Source organism: Phalacrocorax aristotelis, chromosome 7, assembly GCF_949628215.1.
Source record: "Phalacrocorax aristotelis chromosome 7, bGulAri2.1, whole genome shotgun sequence".
NCBI classification, from domain to species: Eukaryota; Metazoa; Chordata; class Aves; order Suliformes; family Phalacrocoracidae; genus Phalacrocorax; species Phalacrocorax aristotelis.
Window position 1 is genome coordinate 54,666,394 of NC_134282.1, and position 27,940 is coordinate 54,694,333.

The 27,940-nt window shown below is 44.7% G+C and overlaps 1 protein-coding gene across 9 annotated transcripts; it reads right to left on the minus strand.

Moving 5' to 3' along the window:
* Positions 1 to 1,563: 1,563 nt before the first annotated feature.
* Positions 1,564 to 27,937, minus strand: MORF4L1 (mortality factor 4 like 1). 9 transcript variants are annotated; one of them, XM_075100844.1, is made up of 14 exons: positions 27,797 to 27,937; positions 23,196 to 23,242; positions 19,984 to 20,051; positions 18,101 to 18,127; positions 17,587 to 17,673; positions 16,756 to 16,836; positions 14,063 to 14,125; positions 8,617 to 8,642; positions 7,914 to 8,002; positions 7,537 to 7,638; positions 5,970 to 6,058; positions 4,511 to 4,683; positions 4,085 to 4,169; positions 1,564 to 2,283 (listed from the first exon to the last, which is right to left on the minus strand). In XM_075100844.1, exons 1-14 carry the CDS (start codon positions 27,834 to 27,836, stop codon positions 2,199 to 2,201), a joined length of 1,062 nt encoding a protein of 353 aa, XP_074956945.1. In that variant the 5' UTR covers positions 27,837 to 27,937; the 3' UTR covers positions 1,564 to 2,198. The 9 variants fall into 9 exon arrangements, with proteins under 9 accessions (XP_074956945.1, XP_074956944.1, XP_074956950.1 ...); XM_075100843.1 differs by having other exon boundaries at positions 18,101 to 18,166; XM_075100849.1 differs by lacking the exon at positions 27,797 to 27,937 and adding an exon at positions 23,583 to 23,664 and having other exon boundaries at positions 18,101 to 18,166.
* Between the last annotated feature and the right edge of the window lie 3 nt (positions 27,938 to 27,940).

Here is a 27,940-nt window from a genome sequence, read left to right on the forward strand (position 1 = left end):
ACCTCCCAGGCGCCGGAGCTGCTCCCCAGCGTGCCCTCAGAGTTTCCATGGCAACTCCCACTCGTATAATCGCACGATATTGTTCTTTTCCATTTAACAGCCCAGCAGCCCATCCCTCAGGCAGCACGGCCCTACGCAAACCAGAACCTAGCAAGCGAGCGCGCTGCGGTACAGGAGCACAGGCGGAAGAGGGTGGGACGCAGCCCAGCTGCGTTTGTGTCAGGAGACAACCGGGGTGAATGCGAGCCTGCCGACACCTTCCCCGGGCCGGGGCTGGCCCGCTCCCGCCAGCGGCTGCTCTGGGAAGGGAGGTCCGGGCACAGCCACCCTCGGGCCAGCAGCAGTGTGGGATGGTTCCTCAGGCTCCTGCGCGACGGCTCCCTCCCACCCGCGCTTCTCCTGCAATAACAGCTGCGATTCCAGCCTAGAAACAGGAGCTGTTAGACCATAGCGAAGTCATGGAATGCTTTTAATAAACGGGACCAAAAGCCTCATTCTTCGCCCCATTCTCGCCCCTCCTGGCAGGACGGGCGCAGAACACGCGCGAGAGGCCGGGTAGTGCTTTGCTACCTGCGGGAGATGAAGGCACCCACGGGCAGCTCCGGCTGCCGTCCCACAGACACGGGGGCAATTTGCCGTGCAAAGCAAGCCTCGGGTGCAGCTGCCTGCCCACCTGATGGGGCTGGGGAATTGGCTTCTAGGTGAAGCAGCGTGTAGGCACACGGCTTACGAAGAGGAAGGAGCCACCGTAAGGTGGATGTAACCAAGCCGTTACAGAGGAGTTTCTCTGCGGGCTTGAGGGCAGGAGATGGACAAGACAGGAAGCAGAGACGGCTCCCAGACAGAACGTAGCCGAGAGGAACAGGGAGTTGGGGACTTCGTGATGCCCCAGCACAGCCCAGCTGCCTTGGGAAACACGCGGGGAAGCAGGGAGCAGCACAAGCTAGACGGGACAGACTCACGCAACAGCGTAAGCAGGCGTCCTGCAGCTCGGAGGCCATCCCAGAAAAAGCACGTAAGCTTGCAGGGAACTCACAATGTCAAGAAGAGATGAGCTTTGCGTGCCCGACAGCGAGAGCCGAGCGCAACACAAGCGCGCCCGTGGAAACGACACACGCAAGGCCCTGCAGCGCCAGGCCCTCCTTCCCATCAGCATTAGCCCCCGTTCTCTTCCCCCCAGTTCTTTACCCCAGCTCTTCCCGCAACGGCACCGAGGTGAGACTCAGGAGCACAGGGAATCGTAATGGCTTCCGTTCACAGCACAGCCCGCCTGCCCTCCTCTTCTCGGCTGAAGGTGCTGCTACGGGAGAAGCCGGGATTAGAATCCCAGAATGAGTAGTGGAAGTGCAGGATCACGACTTACAGGCTACACAGCGATCCCAGGGAGAGGGGGTCCACTTCACCCACGGGTGCTGCATGCATGGGCTTTAACTCCTAGAAAGGCAGCACCCCCACGGTGATATTGCACAGCTTCACACTACAGTTAATGCGCTCGGATCACCCGTGCCAGGACACTGTCATCAGGGGGCGACTGATGAAAAACACAAATATTAGAAACAACACTTGAAATAAAAAAAAAAGTTTATTTGAAGATTTGTAAAACAGCTCTGTGAAAGACCAACATTTCCAAGACACTACGATATGATAACGCATCTTCCTACTGTTAGAATATAAAAAAAGTCACAGTCCTTCCACTATCTAAATAAAAGCACACATTTATGGACCAAACGTTTCAATTCCAACACCAAGAAATTAAACGGGTTTGAAAGTCGGACTAATCAATAGCACCAGCACTAGGCGACGCCGCCCCCCGCGGGGCCGGGAGTCTGGGTTTGTCGTTACTACGCAATAAAGCAGGTTAGTGAAGCAAATGTTAATGTGAGAGCAGACCCACGAGCACCGCGGAGTTCACACAATGACACACCCTAACGCGTTCTTTTTACATTCCCATTGATGCAAACAGTAGCAAGCCAGCAACACCAAAGAGTTCCCGTCAAACTCCAAGCTTCCACTTCGGGACAAGAAAGTCTTCAGAGCTTACAAATGCCAGTTCCATTTTAAACACACAACTTTATTCACTTTATGTTTACATAATCTGTGCAATAGAGACATGTGCAATAGGAAGGTGAAGAACAAGATGCAGGAGTGGACAGTGTTACAAGGATCCAACCAGCGCTGCGCCGTAAAGCAGCGCAGTATTATACTGCTTTCCGATGATACTCAGGAGGGGCTACTTCATAGTCACTGGCGCTAAACAACGCGGAGGAGTTCTTTGCTAAATACCTACGAAAAATAATGGAAAGATGAAGTTACCTCCTTGCCTAAAGTCTCTGCTGTTTCGCATCACATGAGTGAATCATGAGGTGTTTGCTGAGACCATAAAACGTGATTCCGAGCTTACAAATCCTACACGTCTCTACTAAAACGTCAGCTGTGCAAAGCAACTGAAGGTTTGACAGCTCCTGCCAGAAAAAAAAGGTATCAGTTCCAAAGGAGCCGTCAGGCAACTCTGGCTGCAAGCGAGCACAGGAGGGCACGATGAACGGGATGGGACAGTTGACATTTGAGGGTCAGTCAGGGGCTGTACCGAGAACCCATTTACTACTGACGGTACTCGAAGGGTAGGGACACAGAGGCACCGCAAAGTTCTGCCTGCGCAAACAGGGAACTTAAGGGGCCAAATAAAGGGTGGCTGGAGCAGAACGAGCAACGGTCACGGCTCGGCACGATACGCCGCTGCTTCTCGTGGAACAGGTTCAGGGACTCCTGGTCAATGCACTGGCTCCATATTTCTATCTCTACCGCTGAAAGCTCTTCAGCACTTGCGTTTACTTCAGACCTACCCACAGACTGACCTACTCCATTCTCTAGGACTATTCCAAGGCAAGTCTGCCCTGAAGCCAGGCCGATCCATTTCTAGTTCTACTGCAGAGCTGCCCTGGCTCTGCTGGAGGTCTTCCTTCCACTTGCACCAGCTCACCCAGTGGCAGAGGTACCAGCTGGCATTTACTGGCAGAACAGCTTCGTGCTTTGGTACCTGGAGTATTTACAAAGCAGTATTTCCAAAGGCCATCAGCAGACCACTGAAGTCTGGTACGAAAATACACAGAACATTTCTCCGTGACATAACCACACGTGGAAGCTGGCGGCTTCAGTAAATCTGACCAAGAAAATCTGCCAGCGCAGGAAAAGCAAGGAGCTGCGCCGACGCTGCGCGCCCGCGTACGGCTTCACGCCCCGCGCCTGCCCCTACCTAGATGTGTAAATAAACTGCAGAAGCGTAACACTGAGTTCCTCCAGTGCAGCACAGACGCACGGAAGGTGCCGAAGTCGTGCCCGTACACGCGCACGGGGGAACGCAGGTCTGACGCCTCAGACACTACGCTGAAGTGCGATTCTGTTTTGGAATCTCACGTTCAGGGGACATTTCTGGGTGAACTAAGCAGCATCTCCATCGCTCCTCACAGCAGCGAGGAAGTATTTCATCACCTGTCTGAACCAAGAGCCCCATTTTTTTTATTTTAAGAAACATTTTGCATTAAATTCATGTGTTATTTAGGATGAGGTTTTAATCCTAAACGCCACGCTCTACAGCACCACAGCATAGCGCAGCACACTAAAGCTACAACAACAGTTTAGCCCAGAAATACTATTAAGAAGGTTCATCAGTTTTTAACATTTGTTCTATTGTTGTTGAGTAACTGTTGTGTAATTTAATAGTTTGCTGTAACTAGCACCTGCTTCTTATAGCAGCTACAAATGCATGCTTCAACATTTATTTTGGAACAAGTGGCAGGCTTGGACAGCTCAAAAGTGGAGGCTAATAGATACGTGAACACATGTTCAACGAGCAGTAGTAACCTCGGTGTAACTGAAGAGAAGTTAAAACCAGTCTTACTCATGTTACTGCACAGCAGAGTTTGAGAAAGTTTCGCTGCAGCCTGTGGCGAGCATACCGTGCACAAGCCCAGGATAATATGTATGTATTATGTCACATAACACCTGTTCTCTGAATTAGGCCACACTACAATAGCCTGTGCTTACTTAACTTTCTCTTTCTTGCTGAAAGACTTAAAGTACTTACTTTAAGAAGTCATGCAAGTAGTTTAACAGCAAAGCCAGACTCTTCTCGTCAAGAGGAGTGTAAGCAAGCATAGCTCCAATTCGCACTGTTTCAAAAGAAGTAGCACTTGTTAGTTATAAACAATGGCCTTAACTAGTATTTCAGTACAGTTTAAAGCCTTACAGCATGTAGAAGCAGCCCATTAATCTATTCCAATATATAAAGCCCACCTAAAATACCTAGGCTGTTGAAAATCCACTTCCATTCTAAGATCCTGAGGTGGCTCTGAACACTTTAGGGACATGCAATATGGGAAGAATGAACCCATCTCTTTCATAGCTGCTTGTCACATTTCTGCAGTTCACGCCCACTGCGACTCAACACGGGACAAGGAAGCATTTGAGTACTTGTAACTGCTGCTCCTGGAGCTCTGGAGGTCACACTCACCAAACAGCCTCAGTAGGTGTGGGGCACCGTAGACTTGAGACATCGGAGCATCTGGGTGATCTGCTAAAATTTCGGCATATTGGGGCCTCTCAAACTTGTACAGTAGTTGAGTTCCCAGCATGACATTGAAGTATTCTTTAATTCCAGCCACAACTTCGTTGACCGCGTACTCCCTGGCAAACAGAGAAAACACCACAAGTCTTGTTCAGGTGACGGATGGAGGCAAGATGAGAGTTGGCTTGGCGAGTCCATCAAAATTATGAAGATACTTTATGAGCCTTCAGATTTTTCAAGGAAATTTGTCTGGAGGCCTTAAAACGTACAGCTGCAGAGAGCTATGCGTTTCAAGACCTCCTTTTAAAAATGGGCTGTTCTGGTCTCAGTAAGAATTCAGGCGAACCAAAACACTCTTTGCTTTTAGTCATCTACTCGCTTAAACTGACTCTCAGAGCCGGTCTTTCGAAGCAACAGTAAGTACTTCTAAGGACACTCACCAGCTCTTGTGTTTCCAACCAAAGTTAATCCCAACTCACATCAGTTTGAGAGCACAATGCTCTAAGTAGCTGGACTGAACTTCTGCTTAATGGACAAAGGGACGCCGACCCAGTATTTCGGGCAACAGACCCTTTCTAACTAGGCCTCTCAGTGCCACGCTCCTGCAGGCCTCCAACTTCACAGCTAACTGAAGAATAACTGTGCAGGGATTAGCAGTGGCACTGCAAATCTGAGAAGTACAACCCTCACTCCACCCTGCAAACGAATTTAGAACAGATATTAGGGCAACTGCATAAAAGAATGTTAAAACACCCTGACGAGTCAATAATATGCTTCCTTTTGCATGGAAGAAAATAACGTCACATTTCTAGTTTCTCTCCCTTTAAAACAGGAAAGCTTCGCTCAAGAATAAACACACCTTGTTTGTTGTCAGGGCTGGACTGCTGGGGTAATTACAAACAAGAACCTTCAAAGCTATCACCTCAAGGTAATTAGCTCTGCCCATCTGATTCTTTTAAAAGTCATCCTCTACCTCCCTGTCCCCCACCTCCACAAGGGAGTCCACCCACAGGCTAACACCCAGCTCATCTGCTGGGCAGCTTTTCTGACAGTTTGTCCAGCTCCTACGTAGTGCCACTGAATTTACTCACCCAGCACAGGAAGCCTGAAGGAGAACGGAGGGGTGGAGAACTATTCACTTGGCTTATATCGGCTTCCTTTGGGAAAGGCTTAGGGAAGGTGGGGAACAGAAATAACATCCAGAAAGCAGAACCATATTCTGGAATTACCTCCTCAAAGATCCCTAAGCTCCTTGATCACCGTGGTGTTGGAACATGAAGCTGGACAGAGGGCTGGGACACGTTTAACGGCCTCACTAAGTTTTTCCATGAAATACAAGTCCAACAACAAAAGCAAAAGTAGTTGGGTGTTTGGAATGTTGTGGCTTGAAATGACCACTACTTACTTGTTATCAGTATTTCCTCGTGATTTTTTGTAGTTTGCGTAATCCTCTAAAATGGAGTCAACATTCTTCTTGGCAGGAAGATAGAAGAGCTACACAAGAAGCAAATTGAACAAAACCAGGTTGTCTAATTTATGCAGACATTGGTATCTGCATGCTAAATTTAAATAAATATACATAAGGACATTTCTAGAATAAAATTATCAGGTTAAGATATTAAGTGTTATTAAAGGAGCACCCAACTGTTAGATGCGCATACCGAACAACCCACCGCAACGGTGACTATACCCACGTTTCCAGTCAACATTTGTGCTGGTCAACAGCAACCTGCTGAAGCCAGCCCAGGAGTCAAGGGTAGGCAGAGCCAAGCACACGCACGCCCCTGCCGACCTGCCCACGCCAGGCCACCGAGCAGGTACAAAAGCAGCGGTGACCATTTTGCCTGTTCTCCTGTCTGCTCCTCCTGCATCCGCAGCTCGGCACCGGGCACTACTGCTGCAGAGCAAACAAGCCTGCCAAGCACCTGCCGGGATGTGTCACCGCCGGCACGGTCTGAAGAGTGTTGAGCTACAGAGCTTACAGAGTTGGAGACAAATATTCCCCGCCGTGATTCACCAAGTATTAACTCGCATCAATACCATACACAGATCACCTGTACCCACAGACACTAGTTCAGTCATACACAAACATTAATTCTCCAGAACTGGAGTCAGTGTAACACACAGTGGTGCTTAAGCACCTTCGCTGATGATGCAAGTCTAAGATTTGTTTTCACCAAGAACATCAGCCTTATCCACACAGGACTTGTAAACAACGAGGATTTTTAAGTGCCTGGGATGGCAAGAGCAGAGGTGGTACCTCAGCATAGCAGTAAGCTACAGCATGGCAACTGCAACCTACCAAACAGTTTTCAACAGTGTTGTTTTCTGTGCTTCTTGCCGATTTCAGTAAGCAGTAACACACAAGAAACAAGCTGCGATCCATGGACATTTTGAGTTCGTGAAAAGGTTTTATACTTTTAAAATGGAAAGCAAAATTTAATTTACTGTATCAGGAAGCTTTACGTGGACCCAGCCTGGCAGAAGTTAAGAACGGCTATCCGAAGCGACAGCTTTCTGTCAGGGCTGTAGAACAACTGAAGATACTTGCAGAACTTGGCTCTGAGTGACGTGTAAATGAGGCAGGTAAAATACACGTCACACATGACGCTCCTGTAGACCAAGTCTCTACCAACTAAGTAAACTGTCTAAAACATACCAGCAGGCCAAGCTGGTATGTTGGGGTTAGCATCACACTTAAAGCTTAAGTAAGTTTTTAAAATTATTTGCCTGTCTAGCTCATGCTTGATTAGACCAAGTCTGTTTTATAAATTTCCATCCAGCTCTGCTGAGCCACAGCCCTGCTCAGAGGTGACCTTTGGTTAAAATCCAACAGGAATGAGAACTGTCAAGTCAGCCATCAGGCTCCTGCCAAACTCTGCAAGAGATCTCACTACCCTGCACTTGAGGAAACAAAATTCTAGTTTGTGTCCTCACCTATACATGGTCAGATTGCTCTTCTGACAAATTACCTGCTTTTGCCTGGTGATCAAGTCCCAGTCATCTACCAGCCATGGTTTCAGCTCTTCTGGGATTTTCACCTTTACTTCAACTCTGTTCATAAATGTTTCTTCCTAAAAAAAGGAAAGCCAGACCAATTACTTTCAGACAACTGTCCAAGCTAAGTCGCACCCATATTCCTGACTGAATTACCACAGTAATTCTTGTACGCTCCACGGGGAGCAAGGAAATAGCTTCGTTTTCTCAAAGCCACTTGGGAACCTTCGTTTGGCAAGTTGTCACATTTCACACTGCCATGCTGCGGGACAGAGTATTGCCGTCTGTATTTCTGAGCAAAGCAACCTTCCTGTTTTCTATCAAAAATCCTGAGGCAATCAGAAATACGTACACTTTCAACCGTTGGATCTACTCGAGCCCTCTTCTTCCTAGGAGGCTGAGGAGTCTCACTGGTGCTGCTCCCTTCTCCAATTCCTGGAGCTGTATAAAAAAAAAAACCACAAACCACATTATGCTGCTTAAGAAATTTGGTAAATCTGTAAGAAATACCAGTAAGAAAAGATTTAGAAGGATTTAAAAGAGACTGATTTCTCTCAGGTCACCTTTTCACTTTTTTTTTTTCCCCTTTTAAATATTACTTCTGTTCTGGAAATTCCACATATTTGTGCTAGTTTGAACTACTATATTTAGACTTAGCTGAAGATGGTGGTTTCTGCACTAAAAACACCCCAGTGTGTCAGTATCCATAGCATTCTTTAGAATAAGTTTTGGAACCAGCAGCTCAGCTTTGCAGACATGTCACATCTCCATCTCAGTAAGAAAACGTAAGTTTGACTTATTGTTTTGACAGCTCCGTGGAGATATCACTTTGCTTTTAATTTGCAAGAGGTCAAAATCTTGACAGGCTGAAACAAGCAGCCTGTGTACAAACAAGGAAAGTATGCCTTCCTCCTGACCGAGGTAAGGGGCATCTCAAGTCCAAGAGGAACAACACAGGGTAAGTAAACTTATTTGAGGCAGATTTGAGGTCCTACTCCAGCTAGGAATCCTTCACTAAGGATACCCACTTGTATACAAAATAAAGGCATACTTACTTTTCTGTTTGTTCTTTTTTGTTTTCCTGCAAGAAGAACACAAATTATTGCAAATATAAAGACAGTGGCACTTAAAGAAGTAGAAAGCCAGAAAAATTGTCCACTAAGTTCAGAACAATGAGCGAACACTCAGTGGCCTACAGACTATTTCAATAAAAAGCACATGAAAGAAATGCCAGATACAATTTAGCATCACAGTCAAGACACTACAAGATTTTTCACTTAACGGGTTATAATTCACCATTTTGGGGGGGGCGGGGGGGGGAGGGGAAATCACTAACTTAAACTTACAAACCCCAGAAGGCATGCCAAGAAGACAGTGGTATTTAAGAACAGTACTGACTGATGCTTATGCAAGTAGCATCTACAGATGTTTCATACTTTCCAAGTGCTCTTGGAAAACTACACTACATTTTTAGGTGTTTTATTTCCGTATTTCAGGGGTCACTTAGAAACAGAATAATGGACTAGGAAACAGAAGTGCTGGGAATTATCAGATAAATTTCAGCCAATTGAATCAACTTCCAGTACAGTACTGGAAAACCCACACAGTTCTACCACCACAGCAGTAGAGGGAAGTTTAAATAGCACTTATCAGAATTACATGCATGAAGCTGCACAGACCACCTGCCATTCCGTCACCAGCTTTTAGAGATCATGATTACACTTGCCACTTACTAAAAACATTGGGAACAGTCTCTAATATTTATCTTCTGTTGTCCCTAATATTTATCTTCTTCCAAATCCTTCCCTCAGCACTTACTGTTTCTAATTTACACACTTCACATTTCTCTAAACTTAGCTCTTATTTTTATTCCAAATGAAAAGCTGTACTTCCAAAAGTCTTACAGACACCTGAAACACAATGCACACAACATGTAAATATTCAGACAGGTCAGGAGTATCAATGACAAAATTAAAAACACCTGTTAGGACAGCTTATTACCTAAACTTTGTATATCTACTAACCATTTTCAGAAAACTTTTGAGAGTACTCCTAGTCACATTTCAGTTTGCTCACTGTTAATAGGAGTCCAGTTAAATCTCTCCCAAAAAAAAGAAAAACGCAGATTGCGTAGATAAACTTCTTTGCCAGTACGAGATTATTTCCTTGGAAATTCACCGCTATCTCAAGTGACTCTTGTATTCAGGCTTTGAACTGGGTTTATCTGGGTCAGGAAGTAGGCAGGGTTTCTAGGAAGGTCTGGAGATAGGAAGGGTAAGGCTTTTTTCAAGCTTCAACTCAAACAAGCATCAGGCTTAAGCTGTGGGCAGAATAAAGATCATGTCTCTCCAGGAGGAGGGAACAATTGCCAAGTTAAGTCACTGATAATGGACTTGTGTATTGAAGAGAAAGTCTTTTCTTCCAAACCCAGAGTAAACACGGAGGAACAGGGAGTTCTTTCCAGTATTTTTATCTTGGGATTTTAATTATGTTAAGCATTAGTCTAGAAGCAGAGTCTTAAATAACTGGGACAGGCAATATAAAGTACTTAAAGAACTACCACAATGAAGACAGTCAACCACGTCTATGTTACCGAAGCACAAAGTCTAGCATAAACCATTCTAGGCACTGCTTGTGCTCTCCCACCTCCTTCCTTATATTTCAAGTCATATGCCTCTGCTTCAAGTCAAAGCAGCCATCTGTTTGCAAAGTCTAAAAGACAAATCTGAGTTAGGGAACAAACAGAAAGAGCTAAGGTTAGAGACAAAACATTAGCATCTGGCAGATTTTTGACAGCCTGTACAGCAGACTGGCTGGAATAACACCCTTCACTAGGTGACGGCAGCTGTGCAAGGTGACGTGCTGCTGCTGTGCACAGCAACTGAAGCATGCAATGCACTCGATACCCAGGAGGCAGATGCAGCATCTGTATCACAGAGGTTACAGACAGCCCTACTGATGGAAGCTGGAGCCCAAGATGAGCGGCACATCTTAGATAGCCGGATTCCATTTATCAGACCAAGCAGACGCATTTTGAGACGTACAGCTGAACGCTACCGTGCGCATTCCTCGTGATGGCAGACAATGCCCTCCTGCAAGGATAAAGGGAACACAGGTGCTGAAGTGACACAAAAAGGTGAAACGTATCTAGGGTAGATTAAAACCCATCCTTTTGTGCCACTGCACAGCTACACTATGAACAGCAAGCCCTATACCATTGTGTAGGAGCAGTATAAAAGCTTTCATTGACTTCTCTTTGTACAGCCAGTACAGCCCAGCTGCCATTCTTCATTCACATATTTCTCTACTAGCTGGCATTTTTCACTGAAAACTGACTACAGAACCGAAAAGCAGTGTGGAATTTTCAAGGAAGCTTCTGTGAAGAGTTTTAATTAAAAGACTGAACAGAGCTGCAAGGTACTAAAGATCTCACCGTTCAAACTGGAAGGATGCATGCCACTGTAGTCAGACATTACCTCTGCAGAGAAGCAGGGACAGCAATCAGTTCTGGCGAGAAGCTAACCAGCCCCCACTGCAGGGTTTTATTTTAGCAGAACAAGAACTCGTAGCTACTACAAGAATATTCAAGTACTGGGGATCAAAGTGGAAGGCGGAATTAGAAAGCCAAAAATAAATGAACTACCAACATAACCATCTGAAATTGTGTAGAAACAAGGTAATCAGTAGCAAACAAAGAGTATTACAGCTCACAACAATGAAATGCTATATACCGAGGTGACAGGCTCAGAAGGAAAATAAGCAGTCCATGCCACAAGAGCCTAAAACTGAACTTCCAACCTCAGCATCCAAAACAGGACTGTGCTCACGGTCAAATGGTGAGACTAAGGAGGATGCCATAGAAGACAGCATACTGAAAGACAGCACTTTATCTTTCCAGACATTTATCAGAAGAAAGATAATCACATATCTGTCACAGAACCTTGGGTACCATCTCAAGAAGCCAGCGATCTTTGCACAAAAGAGTCTGTGTTAATGCTCAGAGCTCTAAACTGGAGTGTCTTCCGGGACGTGCCTAGAAAACTGTCAGTAGAAAATAAAAATAGCTTAGAAAATAGAAGTCACCACAGGCAAATGACACCAGGGAAAAACAAGCCTTTGGAAGGTTTACTTACTCCACAACAGTTAGGAGTCCGTGACCAGGTAGATAGAAGTGTTGTGGACAATAACCAGTATTTTACTTTCCCCAGACCCACGTTCCTTTTAAAGGGACTTTGAGGTCTGTAAGAACCTCCCTACAATAGCTGGTTAAGATACGAGCAGCAGAGAACAAAGGCAGCTACCACTTGGTCTCAGGCACTGGAGTTCAATACATTTGAAAATGTCAGAAAAAGGAGATTAAGAGCCAGTTTACTGACAAAACAACAGCTGTAACTCAGCAATACGAAGTCATAAAGTCTCTCCTAATCCAAGGTGACTAGTAATAAAAAAAGTAGATGAGAAGGTTCAAGTGTGAAAATAAGTATGTTGGAAAAAAGTATGGAATCGGCCGCTACTGCTCGAGCACCTTGGTCACTAACTCAGCTGTGAGAAGCCGCACTCCTATCAAGATTCCAGTAACCACCAAACATTATTGGCAAAAGGGTACAAACCAACATCCAGATTATGTCCATGTACGTCCTGGGCCTGGGTCAGGCAACCTGACCCTCGAAGGCACACAATAAAACTAGAAGAGGTAAGGAGAACAAGGAGTAGTTGGTAGCGTACAACAGCTTCTACACCAGCAGTAACCAGGCAGACACGGGCTTTCTCAAGCTGACCCCTGGGCAGGAGGACAAAGGGAAATGTGGTAGAGGTATCACTACTGATAAAAGGTAAAGCTCGAAGAACTGATCAATCTTTCCTCAGGACGGATGGAAGAGACAAAAGAACCAAAGCAGCAGACACTTAAGAGATCGGAGAGTCATCATCTTCCCCTGCCTTCAACACAGTACTGAAATAAAATGAGAACACACTGCCACAAGATGATGGGGATGCCAGAAGTCCAAATGGTTCAGAAGTTATTAGATAAAACAGTCCCACAAAGGGTTATTAAACCCATCACATGGATACAGCCTACAGCTCCAAAGTCCCTTAATTGCAGACTGCTAGAAGTGAAAAGGGTATTTTGGGAGAGAACAGCATTACAGACTTGACTCACTTGATCAACCCTAAGCACATGTTACTGGTGACCATCACACAGCAGAAGAGGTTAGGAAAATCTCCAGCTTGGGCCGGTGCAGCCATTCCACTGCAGTTACAGCCCTGGACAACTGGCACGTAGGCAGTGTTCACATGCCGCTTGACATTTAGAGGACTTGAAGTAGCTTGTGAGAGCTACGAGCTGTGCCAAAGATAGCCGAGGATGCCACAGGAGACATGCAGCAGGAGCATATGCTTTTGAGTAATATGTTCAGATTAAGAACAAGACTTCTGTTAGAAGAAAAAAAAAAAACAAACCAGTAACTCCGGAGTTGAGATGCTGTTTTGAGAGCATCTCTGATGAGACTGCTTGCATGCATACATTTAAAACCAGATGCTATTCTGAGATTTGTTATTCAGTGCCATATCTTCTCTCCAGAACACACTCAACTACCCTTCTTATTTTCCCAGCACCTGTTAACTCTGATTGTTTACTGATTTTTTTGCAAGTTAATCATATTAGGCCCATCAAAAGTAGCATAAACTCTTAGCAGCCGGATTCAGCAGAGCTACATATAAAACAGTCTGGAGAAGCCAGTATCTGTAGCATTGTATCTCATTTTTGGCAACCTGCTATAGCCATGCAAAATATTTCTCTATGATAGCTTCTAGTTATCCTAAGATGAATAATTTTAAAAACAGGTGTATACAACCTGAGTTTCATGCATATTTGTTTGATCAAATATTGCTTACAAATAGCCTCAAAAGCTTTTTGAGCCAGTTGCTGCAGTTTACAGAAATGGTTATTCTGAACAGACTCAAGCCAACAACAGAAATACAGCACGTTAAGAGGCAGGTTCAAACCTCACATTTCTAACACCAGCTCTGATCGCAGCCTCGCTCCCAAGAGTTACAGAAGACAGTGCAGTTTGTTGCTGATCTCCACGGAAGCAGAACTCCAGCAAGCATGCAGGCCAACTGCAGCCTTCTAGAACTATTCAGTTTCAAAAATCTGAAGTCAGTTGTCCTCCACTTCTTTTTAAACAGTGGACACACTGAGCGCATTTGGCTACTCACATTGAGCCTATCCCAACTGAAAAGGTATACATCTCAGAGAAACTAAAAACCGGTAGTCCATCCTGACTTTAAAAAAAACCCCAAAACCAAAAAACCCCAAAAACCCAAACCCCAAAAAACCCCCAAATTATATACTGCAGTACTTACAATTGTTAACTGAACTGCTACCAAAGCTTACATTATTACAACTGAGGACTTTAAGAGTCTCTAAAAGAAATCTATGAAAGCAAGGAGGTTTGGATTTCAGGATGAAAATCCTGGTTTGACAATCCATCCTTAACTCACCGCGTCGATATTGTAGGGGTCTCCAAACAGCAAACAGTATGCGCTCCATCTCGTCTGAAAAATCTAGGCACAATGGGGGTTGAGTTAAGGAAAGAATGTCAGACCTCGTGTTTAGCCTTAAAGAGAATCTATTTAAGATTCAAAAATTTACCTTTTTAGCAGCATATTATAGTCTTACTGAACATTCCTGGAGGATAAGTTGTGCTTAGATTGTGATTACCTTTCCATTACTGTTTGGCTATCTGAAGAGTAAGTTTCAAAACGTAAGTTACCTTCCCCTCTGCTCAATCCTCCAAGAATGCTACAAAAGGTAAATTTTGAGGCCCAAATAGGTGACAGTGTTACCCTTTTAGAATAGTTGCGCGACCACTTTCTCCCCCTCCCCACCATCAGTACTTTATGTATCTGCAACGCCCTTAGACTTACAACAAGAGAACAGTCCAGATGTTTTACTTTGGAACTGTATTTTGAGATTTTTCAGAAGCCATCTTGCCTTTAGCTGTAAGCAGGATCTGAGAAGCAGTAGTTTGGTCAATAACAAATTGGAATCACAACCCTGCATCACTGCTAGGGTAAGCCAAAGGATTTCCTCTCCCTCAGCCTCCAAACAAGGAAGAAAAATAGGGAGACTTTGTTGAAAGAAGCACAGGTCTAATTTAGAAGGATGCATTGGATGCTGGTAGTGGCTAGAGACTAGGAGCAAGATCAGTGCAACAAGCATATGGGACCCTGTTATAAATAACTTCCATAATGCGAGACCAATGTTCCAATGACAATAGTTTTCCTTCTTCCCCTTTACAACTCAAAATCCACCATCAAGGAATTAATTTTTCCATTCAACATAAAACAGAAGTTTCAGAGAATTAGCTTATTGTCCGTTTTGCTATGCTGGAAACAACCACCCATGCTTAGGACAATGATGACAGCAAAAAGCAAAGCTGCTCCCCTTCCCCCACCAGTTTCAACCAGAGAGTAAAGACAGACCTGGTAACATGCTTTCAAGCTTTAGAGTTACAGAGAGGCTTAAGATGAAGTCATTTTTGCTGTGTGGGTCTCCCTTGGATGCAACATTATTAGGCGTATGAGAGGATTAAGCCAACCTTGATTTCAAGCACAGGTTAACATTTAGCATTTACTCAGCCAGAGAGAACAACTCATCCCACCGCGATGAGTCTGAACTACCAAGATGGCTGAAGCTGACAGTACGGGGAACCTAATCCTGAGGTTACTGCTGGGATGCGCTATAGTGCGAGCTGTAGACATTTACAGCTGGGTCATCACTACCTGTGTCAAAGTTACACGTGACATTAATTCTACTCCCACTGACTAAAATACAGGAAGACTTGGGTGCAACAACCCCTTAAGCAGCCAAATTAGTAATGGTCATGATTTCTATCTGTTTTAATTATATTTTAATGACATTCATTAGGAACTGCCTAAACATACATCTGGGTTGGGTTTTTCTTCACTCCCAAATGAAGACAAACAAGTGACTAGGTCCCTGTCAGAGGTTCATCCTGAGCTGACGGAGCACACCAAACAGGTGGTGGTGAAGCACCGCAGAATCTACAGCAGCAGACCACACGGGAGCACGCATGCAGCTTTATGGCCAGATCCATCGGACTCCCCGTTCCAGAGACCAAGAGCCAATCTACAGCCTTGGCTAGGCCTTGATAATCCCTAAGTGAAATCTGCATTCAGGATCTAGAGCAAAATAAAAAAAAACCAACTGTACTCACTACCACTGCACTTCTCAAATCAACGATACATATTTCATAACATAAAGTTGCCCATAAATGAGATATGAAATCTGAGGCTGTTGCCAAATGCTCTTCTTAGGAACTGATGTCATTTCAGCAGCTTCCTCACGAAGACTAGAATCATAAGTGAAGTTAGGAGTTCAAAACATCACATTAGTAATGACCACCCTCATAATCAAGTGAAGTACTACCCCAAGCAGAAGAGTTTCATGGCACATGAGCAAAGCAGCAGAGCTGTGCTGATTGGATGAGAATCTAAACGTAACATCACACAAGCCTATTCTGACAAACAAAAAGGATGGAATGAAAGAAATCCGACGGTTACATCCTGAAGTTATTTTTTCTAATAAATGTCTGAGCTTGCTTCTGGTCTCTTAAGATGCAAAATCATTTTTAATAGCATATGGGTTGAGTTTTGTCAGAAACAGCAAAGACTCCTTAAATGCAGTTTTAATGACTGTACAGTAAGAAGGCAAGGAATTTTAAGGATTTTATTCAGAAGTGCTTGCACAGCTTGGAAGAAGTGTAAAAATCTCTATAGAAACTGATTTCACTGAGACACACGAGTCTGAGGACTCACCGCTTTGAGTGTCACTTCACTAACTTAAGAGGAATAAAGTGGAAAAAGTACAGAGTGTTAGTGTCTACTCGGTACCTTGACTCAGTATTAAACACTGCACAGTCTAAGAAGGCAGCTTTAATAAAATACTTCAAAGGCCTCTGGCATTACACAAGTGAAACACAACTTTGGTATGGGTTGTGTCAGAAGTAATGTAGTTTAGCCCGCAGAACCATTCTAAGGAAAACACTATTTAAAGATCAATAGTAAAATTGACAAGTTCGGGAGGCTTTTTTTTTTTGGGGGGGGGGGGGGGGGGGGGGTTGGGGGTGAGTTGTTTTGTTTGGTTTGTTTTTAAGTAAAAAGCTTCTTACACTTCAACATTTTTCTGCTGCAGACCAGAAGTCTTCTTGCCCGGAGCAGCACCTCTCATCTTCCCCTCTGCATATTGTTCCCTTTAAGAAAAAAGAGAAAATTCATCAATAAGACCTTAATGGAAAAAGCAGCTTGTTTTCCCTCAAAGGGTAGCAGGTTATGCAAAACGTTTAGAGAATGCCTAGTGAATGGCTTTGCAAATCAGTACGTGTCACAAGCAGGAACAAATTCGACTCCATATCAAGGAGATTTAGGCTTCTTCATACACCACTTAGCTGTATGAACACCCATTTCCTCCCCCTCCCACCATCCTTGCTGTTCTGAATCACATGGAAGCAGCACAATGCTTCTGAAAAATACAAAACAACTTCTCAATAAAAGCATTTCTATTAAAGAAACAGAAGTTTAGCGGTCACAGAAACTAAAGTATTTGTAGGCATCCCGAAGCTGTTTGAGAAGATCCTTACCACTTAACAGGATATTTTAAGGATACTGCACAAGGGTCGTTTTTAGCCACCTGATTTCCACATTACAGGACGTACCTGCAGTTAGCCAGGCTGCCCCTCCCTTTCATCAACCTGCCCCTCCTTAAAACCTCAAGTCACCATTTTAAAACTAAGTAGCAACTTGCTCTTTCTAAACTGCTAGAGGACAAAGATCAGAACACCTCTGCAAGGCAAAGCATCTCAAGAATAAATGAAAATAGGAACACCTCTTGGAGGCTCTTTTCTTGTTTTAAACTCACTAACTTCCCTTGATATATAGTTGTTGGATTGAAGCTCTATAATAAAAATTACTTACTGACAAGGGCTTCTAACAAAAATGCTTACTGATTGGCCTTTTGAAGTTCTTTTTGTTTCTGCAAATTGGTATCCACGTATTTGAGCACTCTGCTTTCCGGAACCCATTCATCCCAGCTGAAAAAAATTTTTTAAAAAATCAAACGATCATTCAAAAACATTACATAATTGCATTCTACACACAATAGTCAATTAAAAGCTGCGCAGAATCTGAGTCTGAACTCTGCTTTTGTGTCAAGTCACGGACTGGGCACAACTGGAAGTGTAAGTTACCAAACGCATTCCCCACTGACTGAAGCTGTTAACGATTTTTCTAGGGAAGTGTAACCCTCAGCCATTTCCAAGGAGTTTCCCAAACTTGAAGGATGGGCAATTTAGGAGGGCGGGGACTGCCTTTAACGTAAAAGAAGCATCTCAGGGAAAAAAGAATATTCTATGCTTACTAAATTATGGGACACCTGCAGCCATAAATATATTATGTAGCAAGTTTCCTTTATTTATTCCAACATTTTATAGGTTAACAAATTCAGCAATAAGATCTTACTGTAAGAAGAAGAGCTCTGATTTCTGTCTGTGAAGGAAACCAAGATGGCATGAATATTTGAAGAATCTGAAGTGAACGATTTAAGAGAACAGGTGTTGGGGAAATTGCCATTACGAGCAAGAATTCCACTTTGACAAAGAGTGGATTATCTGAGCAATCTGACAATTTATTTAAAATAAAACACATTAAAAGTGGCCGAGTTATTCTAAAGTATGCAAGTTAAAGCTTTTAAGTTCTGTGTCATTTTGCTTTCATGGCAATAGCTGCCAGTCTTCGAATATCAAGATGTCAAAACCAAGCTACTACAGGAGTACAAGGTCTTCAAGAGTGTTAAGACAAGGCAAGCTTAGCATCCAAATGTTACAGAGAAACACATGTCCAGCTGTACACATTCTAAGACTATACTTTTAGGATACTGCTTTGGTCAGATATTTAAGGCACTTATCTTGCTCCTGCCTGTACAGCTGCAAGAGACCTTCAAAAGAAGCACTATATAACTGTGCGGCCTGTTATACTGTACGATGAAGGAACTTTTTTGGTATCCTAACTGTTGATATTTGCAAAAAAACATTAAGAAGTCAAGCAATTAACAAGTAACAAAGGACCATAATTACAGAAACCGAAACTAAGCAGTCATATTGCCCCAGTTGTCTAGATCTTGCAGCAATGCCACTTTTAATGTAGTTAATTGGAAGCTTGAAGGCAAAAAAGCCTCAAACAGCGCAAGCAAGAAAAGCAGGAGTCACATCATCACTTATGGCACCCTTCAGAGGTAACCAAGGAGAGGAAGTATCAAATTTATGCTGCCTCATTAATATACAGCAGCCACCGTAAGAACCAGTTACACTCCCTGTAACTGTCCGTGTTCGCAATAAAACATTTCCCTGCCCATTTGGCAGGGAGGCTGTCCGGATGCACTTAAAGTTATTTTAAAACATGAAGTTGAGCTTTTAGTCATGTCAGTGAGATCAAGACCCTAGTGACTAAGTGTCTTGACTCTAGAGTCCGCAGCATTGAAATGAAACAAAACCCAAACGAATGGGGGAAAAAGCGCTCTGTGCACGACTTCTGGAGTCTGAAGAGCTGAAGCTTTTAATCGCTAAGGAAAAAACTCCACTTTTCCCAAATTCAAAACCTAGTGACAGAACAGAATTCAAATGAAAGAAAAAAGGCAAGTACATAAGCATAATGATCTCATGAAAGTATTCACCTTCAATAGGCTGAACGTCTATTTCATGGAGACATCTTTACTCTTCAGACATCTCTCACCTAGAATCCTACCATTTTTGCAGAAGGGAAAAGTATCCTTAACCTCACCTTAGCATGACAGGCAAGGACCGAAATACAGGTTAAGCCTGCTTCTGTGAGGGCCTAAAATAGACAGCCTTTCCCATTCTGAACGCAGCCTTCGCTAAGGCACGCTTCTCCAAGCCTTTCCTACCAAAAGGGGTATAGAATTAAAGGATACCGAGTATTTGAGTGGAGAGTTTTGCTCCACCTCAGTAAGGGTTGCCTCTCCTACCAACACCTAACAAGGAAGTTTTTGTACTAGATATTTCTGCCAGGGAGGAATTACAGTAACTATTTTCAAACTTGAACAAACAGAACGCTGTAAAGCATTTCTGTTAGTCTACTGACACCCTAAGCTGGTCTGTCTACACAGCCAAAGCTCTGATGGAAACTGCTAGTTAGGCAATGGTTTCTTTGTGTTACTGTAAGTCATCGGCTTGCGTATAAAAGTCATTTAGGTCCATTTCAGAAACAATCTCCTAATGGCACGGACACAGCGGTGCTACTCCATCAAGCTCGCGTTCAAACTGACAAAGCTTGCATTTTCCCGTAAAGGAAAATGAAATACTGCTTTCATTGTATGCAATACTTACTTTTTATTCCAACCACTGTAATGGATGAAGTATTTCACTTGCTTGTCCTTTATGGCAACCTTTACACACTGGAACAGAGAAGAGAGTTCAGTCAGTACCATGAGAAGAGAGAGATCTCTGAATGAGTCTTGCTTTTATAGCTGTCAGAGTTTAAACATGCAGAGATTTCCATGCAAGCAACTGAAATACCGGCAGCTATTTCACAGCAGAAAGTGAGTTCTCTAACACAAGTTACTGCCTATCTATGGAACTGGAAGGGCTAGGGAAACAAGCAGCTCTGCTCGGCTATCCAAAGCGACACCTTCGTTCACAAGAAGGATCGGAGACCCCTGAGGACAACCAGAAGAGTAAACAAGCAGTCACTTCACTACCCCCAGGTTAGCCAAAAGCCATTCGCTAGAGAGCTTGTTCACATGCAGGCCCCTACCTCACAGACAGGTAAGCTGGCTGAAGTAGAGGAGTCTTCAAAAGTAAAATGAACAACATGGATCTCTACAGCCGCAGAGAGCGCATTGCATTCAGTAGGAAGAGTTGCATTAAGGGCTTTTTCTGGTTAAGTATGTATACACGACGTAAATAAAAACTGTTATGTCCATCAAAAGTCTGGCCCATGAATACAGGCACTTCCTTATATACCAAGATTAAGATGAGGCTGTTAAAAAGGGAACACAAACAGCAAGGTTGCCCAACCACTCCACGGTACCGCTCAGATTCAGAAGTGCCCCTCGCGAACTGCCTTGTATCTTAGCACAGCCCCACTGCCAGCCTGCAAGACCCTGCCGCGGCTCACCCAGAGGAGTACATTCGGGTGAGCTGGAACAACTGTGTGCTGCCCGATAGCAACACAACTTCCTCCTACCCCTGCAGTCTGGCAACTAAGAGCTCACGCTACCACATCTATGGAGAAGAAAAACATAGCCAGAGACACACCTCCTCCCGCAAAAGCACAGCCCAGAACAGAAACCATGTCACCCACCTCACGTCCCTGAATTTCTTAGCTATACCAAATTAAATCCACTAACTTCGGCTTGGATAAGGCATTTCATCCAGAAAGGCATCAAGTCTTGTTCTGGATACACCAAGAAACAGATGCCACTGTACCACTTTAACATTGAAATAATGAGGGTGTTGCGAAACATGAAGAACCCCTCCATCTGGCTCTAGCTCTTAGCACCTTTTCAAGGATTTTTTTTTTTCCATTGAGGTAAAAAAAAAAGACTCACAAAAGTCATAACTGCTGGTTTTTTTCCATGCTAATTGAGTTACCTCTAAGTATTTGGGACTGCAGAGCCTTCTGCTGTACAGCATTTTCTCAAGACCTTTGCGGTGTCTCCTTCACATACCCTCTCCAATTAAAAAAAATTCAGTTGTCAACACAGAGAGAAACATCGTATTTCAGTACTAATCTCCAGAATGCCACATAGGGAATTCAGTCTCACCTAGACCTGCAACTAGGAGTAAGGATATCCTAATCTTGTTTGATACGCTGCTGCACCAGTGGCTTATTTTGACAGTCCTGGAGTTAAAGCCAGCCAAATATAGACTGTGTGCTTAAGAAGCGTCCACTTGTTTTGAAGAATTAAGAACTGAGCATGAAATAAAAGAAGATTCAGCTATATTTCTGTACCAAAATAGTTTCCTTCCTGCTGGAGGTTAGAAGCGCCTTAAGTGAATCTCATTTAACTCTGCACCGTACAAAGATGCAGAACAGTTACTGTTTGCCCTTCACTTTTCGTACTACTCTAACACAAACACAAGTGCTTTGCTGATCATCTTGCTGCAGGAAGCCAAGGATATAGTCACCAGGAACAAAATAACTTAGGTATGGAGAATGACAGAAGAAAAATAGGTCAAAGAAGAAAGCTAAGGTTGTTCTTCGCTACTGCCTACAAAGCGTCTTTGTGAAATTAAACCTGCTTCCTTCTGCCATTTCAGGAGCCCAGGTGGATCCAGACTCCCAACATAAACAGCCAGCCAAAGCTATCTTGCCAACTGGGAAGTCCCTTCTAGCACCAAGCTGGCAGAGCCAGTCCCACATGCTCGCTCCACCCTTGCGTACAGGGGGAGAGGGGCACGGCACAGCCTGGAGAACACCACTGCTGTAACGGCTCCGGGCTGCCTAACTGACCGAAGAGTTAGGACTGCTGCTAACAGAAGTCTGTTTTCACAAACAGAAGCCTTGATTACTCTCCTCTCTCTACTAGCACCTGGGCAGGCACTGGCAGAGGGCAACGCTCCGCGCACACATTCACAACGACCTTGTTCTTCGGGTCTAGAGCAAGGGAGAGAACAGAGCAGAATCACGAGTGAAAATATTTTAGACAAGCACGTCCTGTCAATGCTCTGCACATTATTTTAACATGAGAATGACTATTTCTTGATAGCATGAAAAGAGACGACAATATTTCTAGCTGTCTCCCTACTACTACCTCTCTGAAGTTGCCCCATCAGTTAATATTTACTGACACTAAAATCTAATGGATTTAAATCTGTTTAAAGTGCCCCAGGAATTTCCACAAGTCTTCTAATCCACACAGCTACAAAAGCCCTTTGTTTCCATTTCAGAGGAAGTGGAAACAGCCAAATCAGGAGCTATGCCTTCCATAAAGCAGATGGCATGGCAGTGACATCTGCTTAAGGCCCACAAGAAAAGCCCATCAGATGTGTTGCAGCAGAGGCCCACAACGAAGCAGCAGGGATGCTCCCCCAGGTGACAAATTTGCAGTACGTGGTTTCTGCAGTTAAAAAGCCAGAACCAAGTGTCACTTCACCACTTAAACCAGCACTGACTTCTGCGGCGTTGCCCCATTTGAAGACCACTAACTGTACTCAGCCACCTACATCTCTGAGGAAGCTCAAACCGCAGCTGACTTACTAGATCATGCATTAGCACTGGCACCAAGTCCCATGGGCACAAATGCTTCCCAGTGCTCTGGGAACACAGGCTCCTCAGACATTCAACACATAAGACCACCCAGCCTTTAGCAGTTTACCAGAATAGCTGCATAGTACCACTGGATCTTCTGAAATTTTTCTATAATATAGAGGTCCAGGATTTAAAACTAATTGATTTCATACATTATCAGGTTTTCCTTCACTTTAGTTTCAGTCCTTAATCCTATCTAGTGAGGCACTGCAAGTAAACTAATACAATTCCTTATCTTCTTGGGGATCAGACAGACTCGCCTGCAGCAACAAGCAACCACACATACCTTTGCTTCATAAAGGAGAGGTCCATGAAAACAAAGCACTCGTTCACCTGAAAGAAAGTTGCAAATAAACATCTTAGAACACCACCAACATGCTGTTTCTATAAAACATATGTCACCAGTTACAACACAGAATGAATCCAGCATCAACCTAGAAAGAAATTCAAAGACAAATCCTGATTTGAGAAGCAGGTTGGTGTGAGAAGCAAGTTCACCCTCATACAAAAGAGGATCCGAACTCCGATCACTTCGGCCACGAAGCAAAGATTCCTGAGGACCTCCCTGAAGAGCACTCCCGCAAGGACAGCTGCGTGCAAACCGTGCCCAAGCATGCCCAGAGTTTTGCAGAACAGCTGGTTACTTCAGCAAACAATTGGCACCAAAACTTACATTCCTGCCCGTACTTCCAGCCACTGCCGACCCGAGTTATAGGCACCCTTGCATCCTGTTGCAAGGCTGGTGCAGGGAACTCCTTCAAAGCCTTGAATTTCAGGCACAGTCACCAAAATGCACTGGCTTGATACAAACAGGCTAATTCAGCCTCAGTACTCAAGCAGTATGCAGGTAAAGCTGTCTTACTGTAAGGGATTCCTTAGCCTCCACATTGTGTTTTGATTCCGAGCAGGAAACGAGCTCTTGTAAGAGATGTCACATCTGCTCCTTAAGCTTCTGACACAAACGAAGGCAAGCGTTATCAGCACTCCTTTTCCTGCAGGAAGCACACCACGTGGTGTTTCTAGTTTAGTGAAGTCAGGAAGAGACCCCGACGTTGTTTCCCCATCCGACTTGTAGGACAGAAGAATGCCACATTTGTGCAACAGCAAGAAAAATTATTCACTTTGTGGTTTTTAAGTAGGAAGAGATTGTTCTTCAGTTTTGTTTTCTTTCCCCTCAATGGCAAGGCCTTATTGTACGGTTATGTTATGGGAATTTGAAATTACCTAACACAGGATATCTGAATGCAGATGTTTCCTTCTTGAAAGCTGCAGTACCTCACATTTTCAGAGAGACAAGCCACATAATAGCCTCCAGGGTGTAGCACGCATCCAGTTCTTGCCGCTATTTCCAGGGCATACAGGACAGCGTGTCACAGCCACCGCACGCAGGCGGGTATTTATCCAGTCCCCAACGGGGCTGGGGAGGAGGTGCGCAGAAGCAGGCTGGCTCACCAGTAACCCAACGCTGGCTGCCTTCTCCCTTGTGAGCAGCTCAGGAACGACTCGGGTGGGGGAAGGACTGGTTCATGAGCTACAGGTTTAGGAGTACCCTCCGTTGTAAGTTTACTCTACTCTTCAAAACCCATTTCTGTGTATTCAAGCAACAAATACAGCCAGTGGCACCTGGTACCATTAATTCTGACCCTCTTGAATCCTGTTTGATTCTGGCTCTATTTGCCGTTTTTACCCCACAGGGACCACAGCTCAACATTAATGGAGCTTCTCACCAGGTGGGCTCTGTCAGACACTCACTCTGCAAATAGAAATGGGATGTCCCCTATCTCAATTTTTTTTTTTTGGTGAGGGGGCTGAGCAGTTCTTGCGCTCGTTCCCAAAACACACTTCTGGCAGGTTCAGGGCGGTTGTAGTTTGTGGGGTGGCTGGTGACAAACCACTTGATTTTCGCGTGAGGCAGGTGAGGGAGGATTCAGGCACACCATTTCACCACCAAGCCTGGGAGACAAGCAGATACAGCAACAGCCTCTTTGACCAGCATGGCTACCATCACATTTCATCTAACACATCCAGACTCCGACTGAACAAGATGCAACTACAAATGTGCTATTTAATTCCTACGTTGACTATAAAGAACTGCTCATGTTTTAAGACTGCACTATTATCCAGTCTGTAGGACCCCGTGCTCTCTGTAGAAGTGAAACAAATATTCACAGTAAAGCCTAAGAACGCAAACTAGGTCACAAACGTATTTCAACGTTGTTGATTTTTCAAATAGTTTTTTTCAACTTCTAAAATGCTTCTATGCATTAAGAAAGGAAAAGGTTTAGAAAGGTTCTCATGGAATGCCTGCTTTGATGCATTCAGTATTTTTATGTAAAAACAAAGAATGTCTACATAATCAGGGCTAACAATCAGAAGTTACATCATTATCCTCTTGCATCACAGTGCTCACTAGTGCTACTGGATACACACATCTATTTCAATTACTGTGCAAGGTCTTTCTAGGTAAAATGTGCACAGTTACCAAGACCTATTTATTTTTAAAAAAACACAACACGAATCCCAGTTTTGCAGAAAGGGTTTTTGGGTTTGTTTTTTTTTTTTTTAAATAACTTAACAGGCCCTTGCTCCCTCCCAGCTCACTGCAGACCCGCACAAGGCCTCTCCTGACACCCCAGACCATTCTCTCCTAGACGCTGCAGCAAAACACCCACGCCCACTCCTTACCCCCACAAACAGTATTTATAGAACAGCTCTTTAGCCGAAGTAGCTGGTAGAAAATATCGGAACATGCTCTGTTAGTGCCCCTGAATGCCAAGCTACACCGGCGCCATTCTGCCGTACTGCTCAAGCACCGGCTAGGCTCTGACCGGGCGCGTCTCCTGGCCTCACCGCGCCGCCAAAAGCTTCGTGTGAGGGGAAGCTCCTGAAGCCAGAACTCAGCCGCCCACTCCTTCTGACGTTTTACATGCAGAGTAAAAGAAACAAGAGGTTCTCAATCTGTAGATCCAGGATACAACTACCAATGGATGTCGGAGCGGCCGGCTAACTAGCGCCTTCGGAAGAGACCAGAACACACAGAAATCTCATCAGTGTAACAAAAAATAATCTGCCGTAAGCAACTCAGAATTTGAACCTGACATCTGACCCTCTTTTGTACTTGCTTTAAAAAGCGGTGTCAAGATGCAGAACACCTTCAGTACCTATGACTCTTAAGTCATAGTTGCCCCGATGCTGATCTCCTTCCTCATGCCTGCATAAATACATCAGTCCCTTCATTTCAAGGGGTACACACATACTTCCAGCTTGACGTTTAGGCTTTCCTAGCTCTTATAGGTATTCACAATAAATTCAGTCCCCCCCTTACCCTTTACTGTGTGAAAAATGCCAACACGGGTAACTTCTAAGTCCCCTTACCACTCTTTGATGTATATTTAGCTTGAAAACCTACAATTAAAGTAATTTTCATTTGTCATGCTGTGAAGGGCTACAATAAAGCATTTGGTTTGGGCCCGCAGGAGGCTTTATTCACAGCACTTTTCTCCCTTTTAATGTTACAGCTGAGATCACAAATGCATTTACATTGTGGAAAAAAGCCTAAAAATTTTAACCTCTGTACTAAATTTAGGTTGCTTATATTCCTACAGCTGTGGATGTAATTTCAGCCTGGAATTCTACTTACATTTTAGTTTCTGCAGTTCACTTGATTTCACATTAATGACTGTAATGTGAACTATACGTTAACATCTCGGTTTTTTTCTGCTTATAATACCATTGGCATTAAAGCGTGGCATGGAATGCCAATGCGCGACTGAACACGCTCCAACCCAAGCAGCCATGTAGCACATACAATTGCAGTGTTGTTTAAGCTACCCAGAATGGCCGGCTTCCAGTCATTCTTCTGCAAATTGCAGTTTTAAGGATAAATCAGAGTCGTGTGGAAAGTCCTGCTGAGAAGCCAAAGCCAGGGACAGGTAGAGGAAAGGGTGAAGGAAGCTTTTATTTACCGTTGTCTTGCATTTTCATTTACCTATTTTAGTATCAACCACAACCGTGACCTAAAAATCAAAATGTATGCAAAGTAAGTCTCAGAAAAAGCATAATCCTAACCCTTATTCATCTAAAACAAAAAAGAATTCTGGTGCTTTGCTGTAAATATGGATTCCACCACAGCTGGCAGCTGTAGTCCAAACACTCCTGCAGCATGAGGATCCCTAACGGAGAGAAGAGTAAATAATAAGCATGTTTCAAGCTCAAGAAAATAAAAATCCTGGCAGACCTGCGAGATTTCAGCAGCTTTAATGCCAACGAACGTCCATGCCTGCAGGAAAATGAAGCATATTCGGGCTAGGAGGGGATAGGAGAGCCCCACGTCGTGTTGGTAGGAGAGATGAGCAACAGGAAGGGAGACAAAGACTACAGGAACTCATTTTTTCCCCACATTTCCTCGCACTGTTAGGGCCGAGCCGCAAAAGCCAAACACCCCCCGCGCTGTGGGGCCACAGCCCCCGGGGCCCGAGCCCGCCGCAGGCGAAGGCCGTGCCCGGAGCCCGCCCCAGAGCCAGCGGCGCCCCAAGATGGAGCCCCGCAATGCTCCTCCTCACAGCGGGGAGCCCCGGCCGGGCAGGGGCCCCCTCAGGAGCCCCTCACCTCAGCACGCCGCGGGCCGCCGCTCTCCAGAGGCACCGGCGCCATTACTAATATTCTTATGATTTTTATTTCCCCTTTAAGTCGTTCCCTTTGTTTCTCTCCGGCCCACCCACCCCTGCCGAGCCAGGGAAACCAACGGCAGCGGCGGGTTTAACGCTAGGCTTTTCACCCGTGGGGCGGCGGGAACTCCCCCCCCCTCCCCAAGCACCCCCTCCCCCGGGAGCCCCCTCACCACAGCCCCGCCGCCCGCCCCCCGAGTCCCCCCCCACATACACTCACCCTCCTGGAATTTAGGTTTGGGGTCCTGCTTGGGCGCCATTTATAAGTGACTCTCCCTCCTCCCGCCCCCTCCCCGCGGGGGCCTCACCACCTCCGCCGCATTATGCGCGGCCGGCCCCGCTCCCCCCGCCCCGGCCCGGCCCG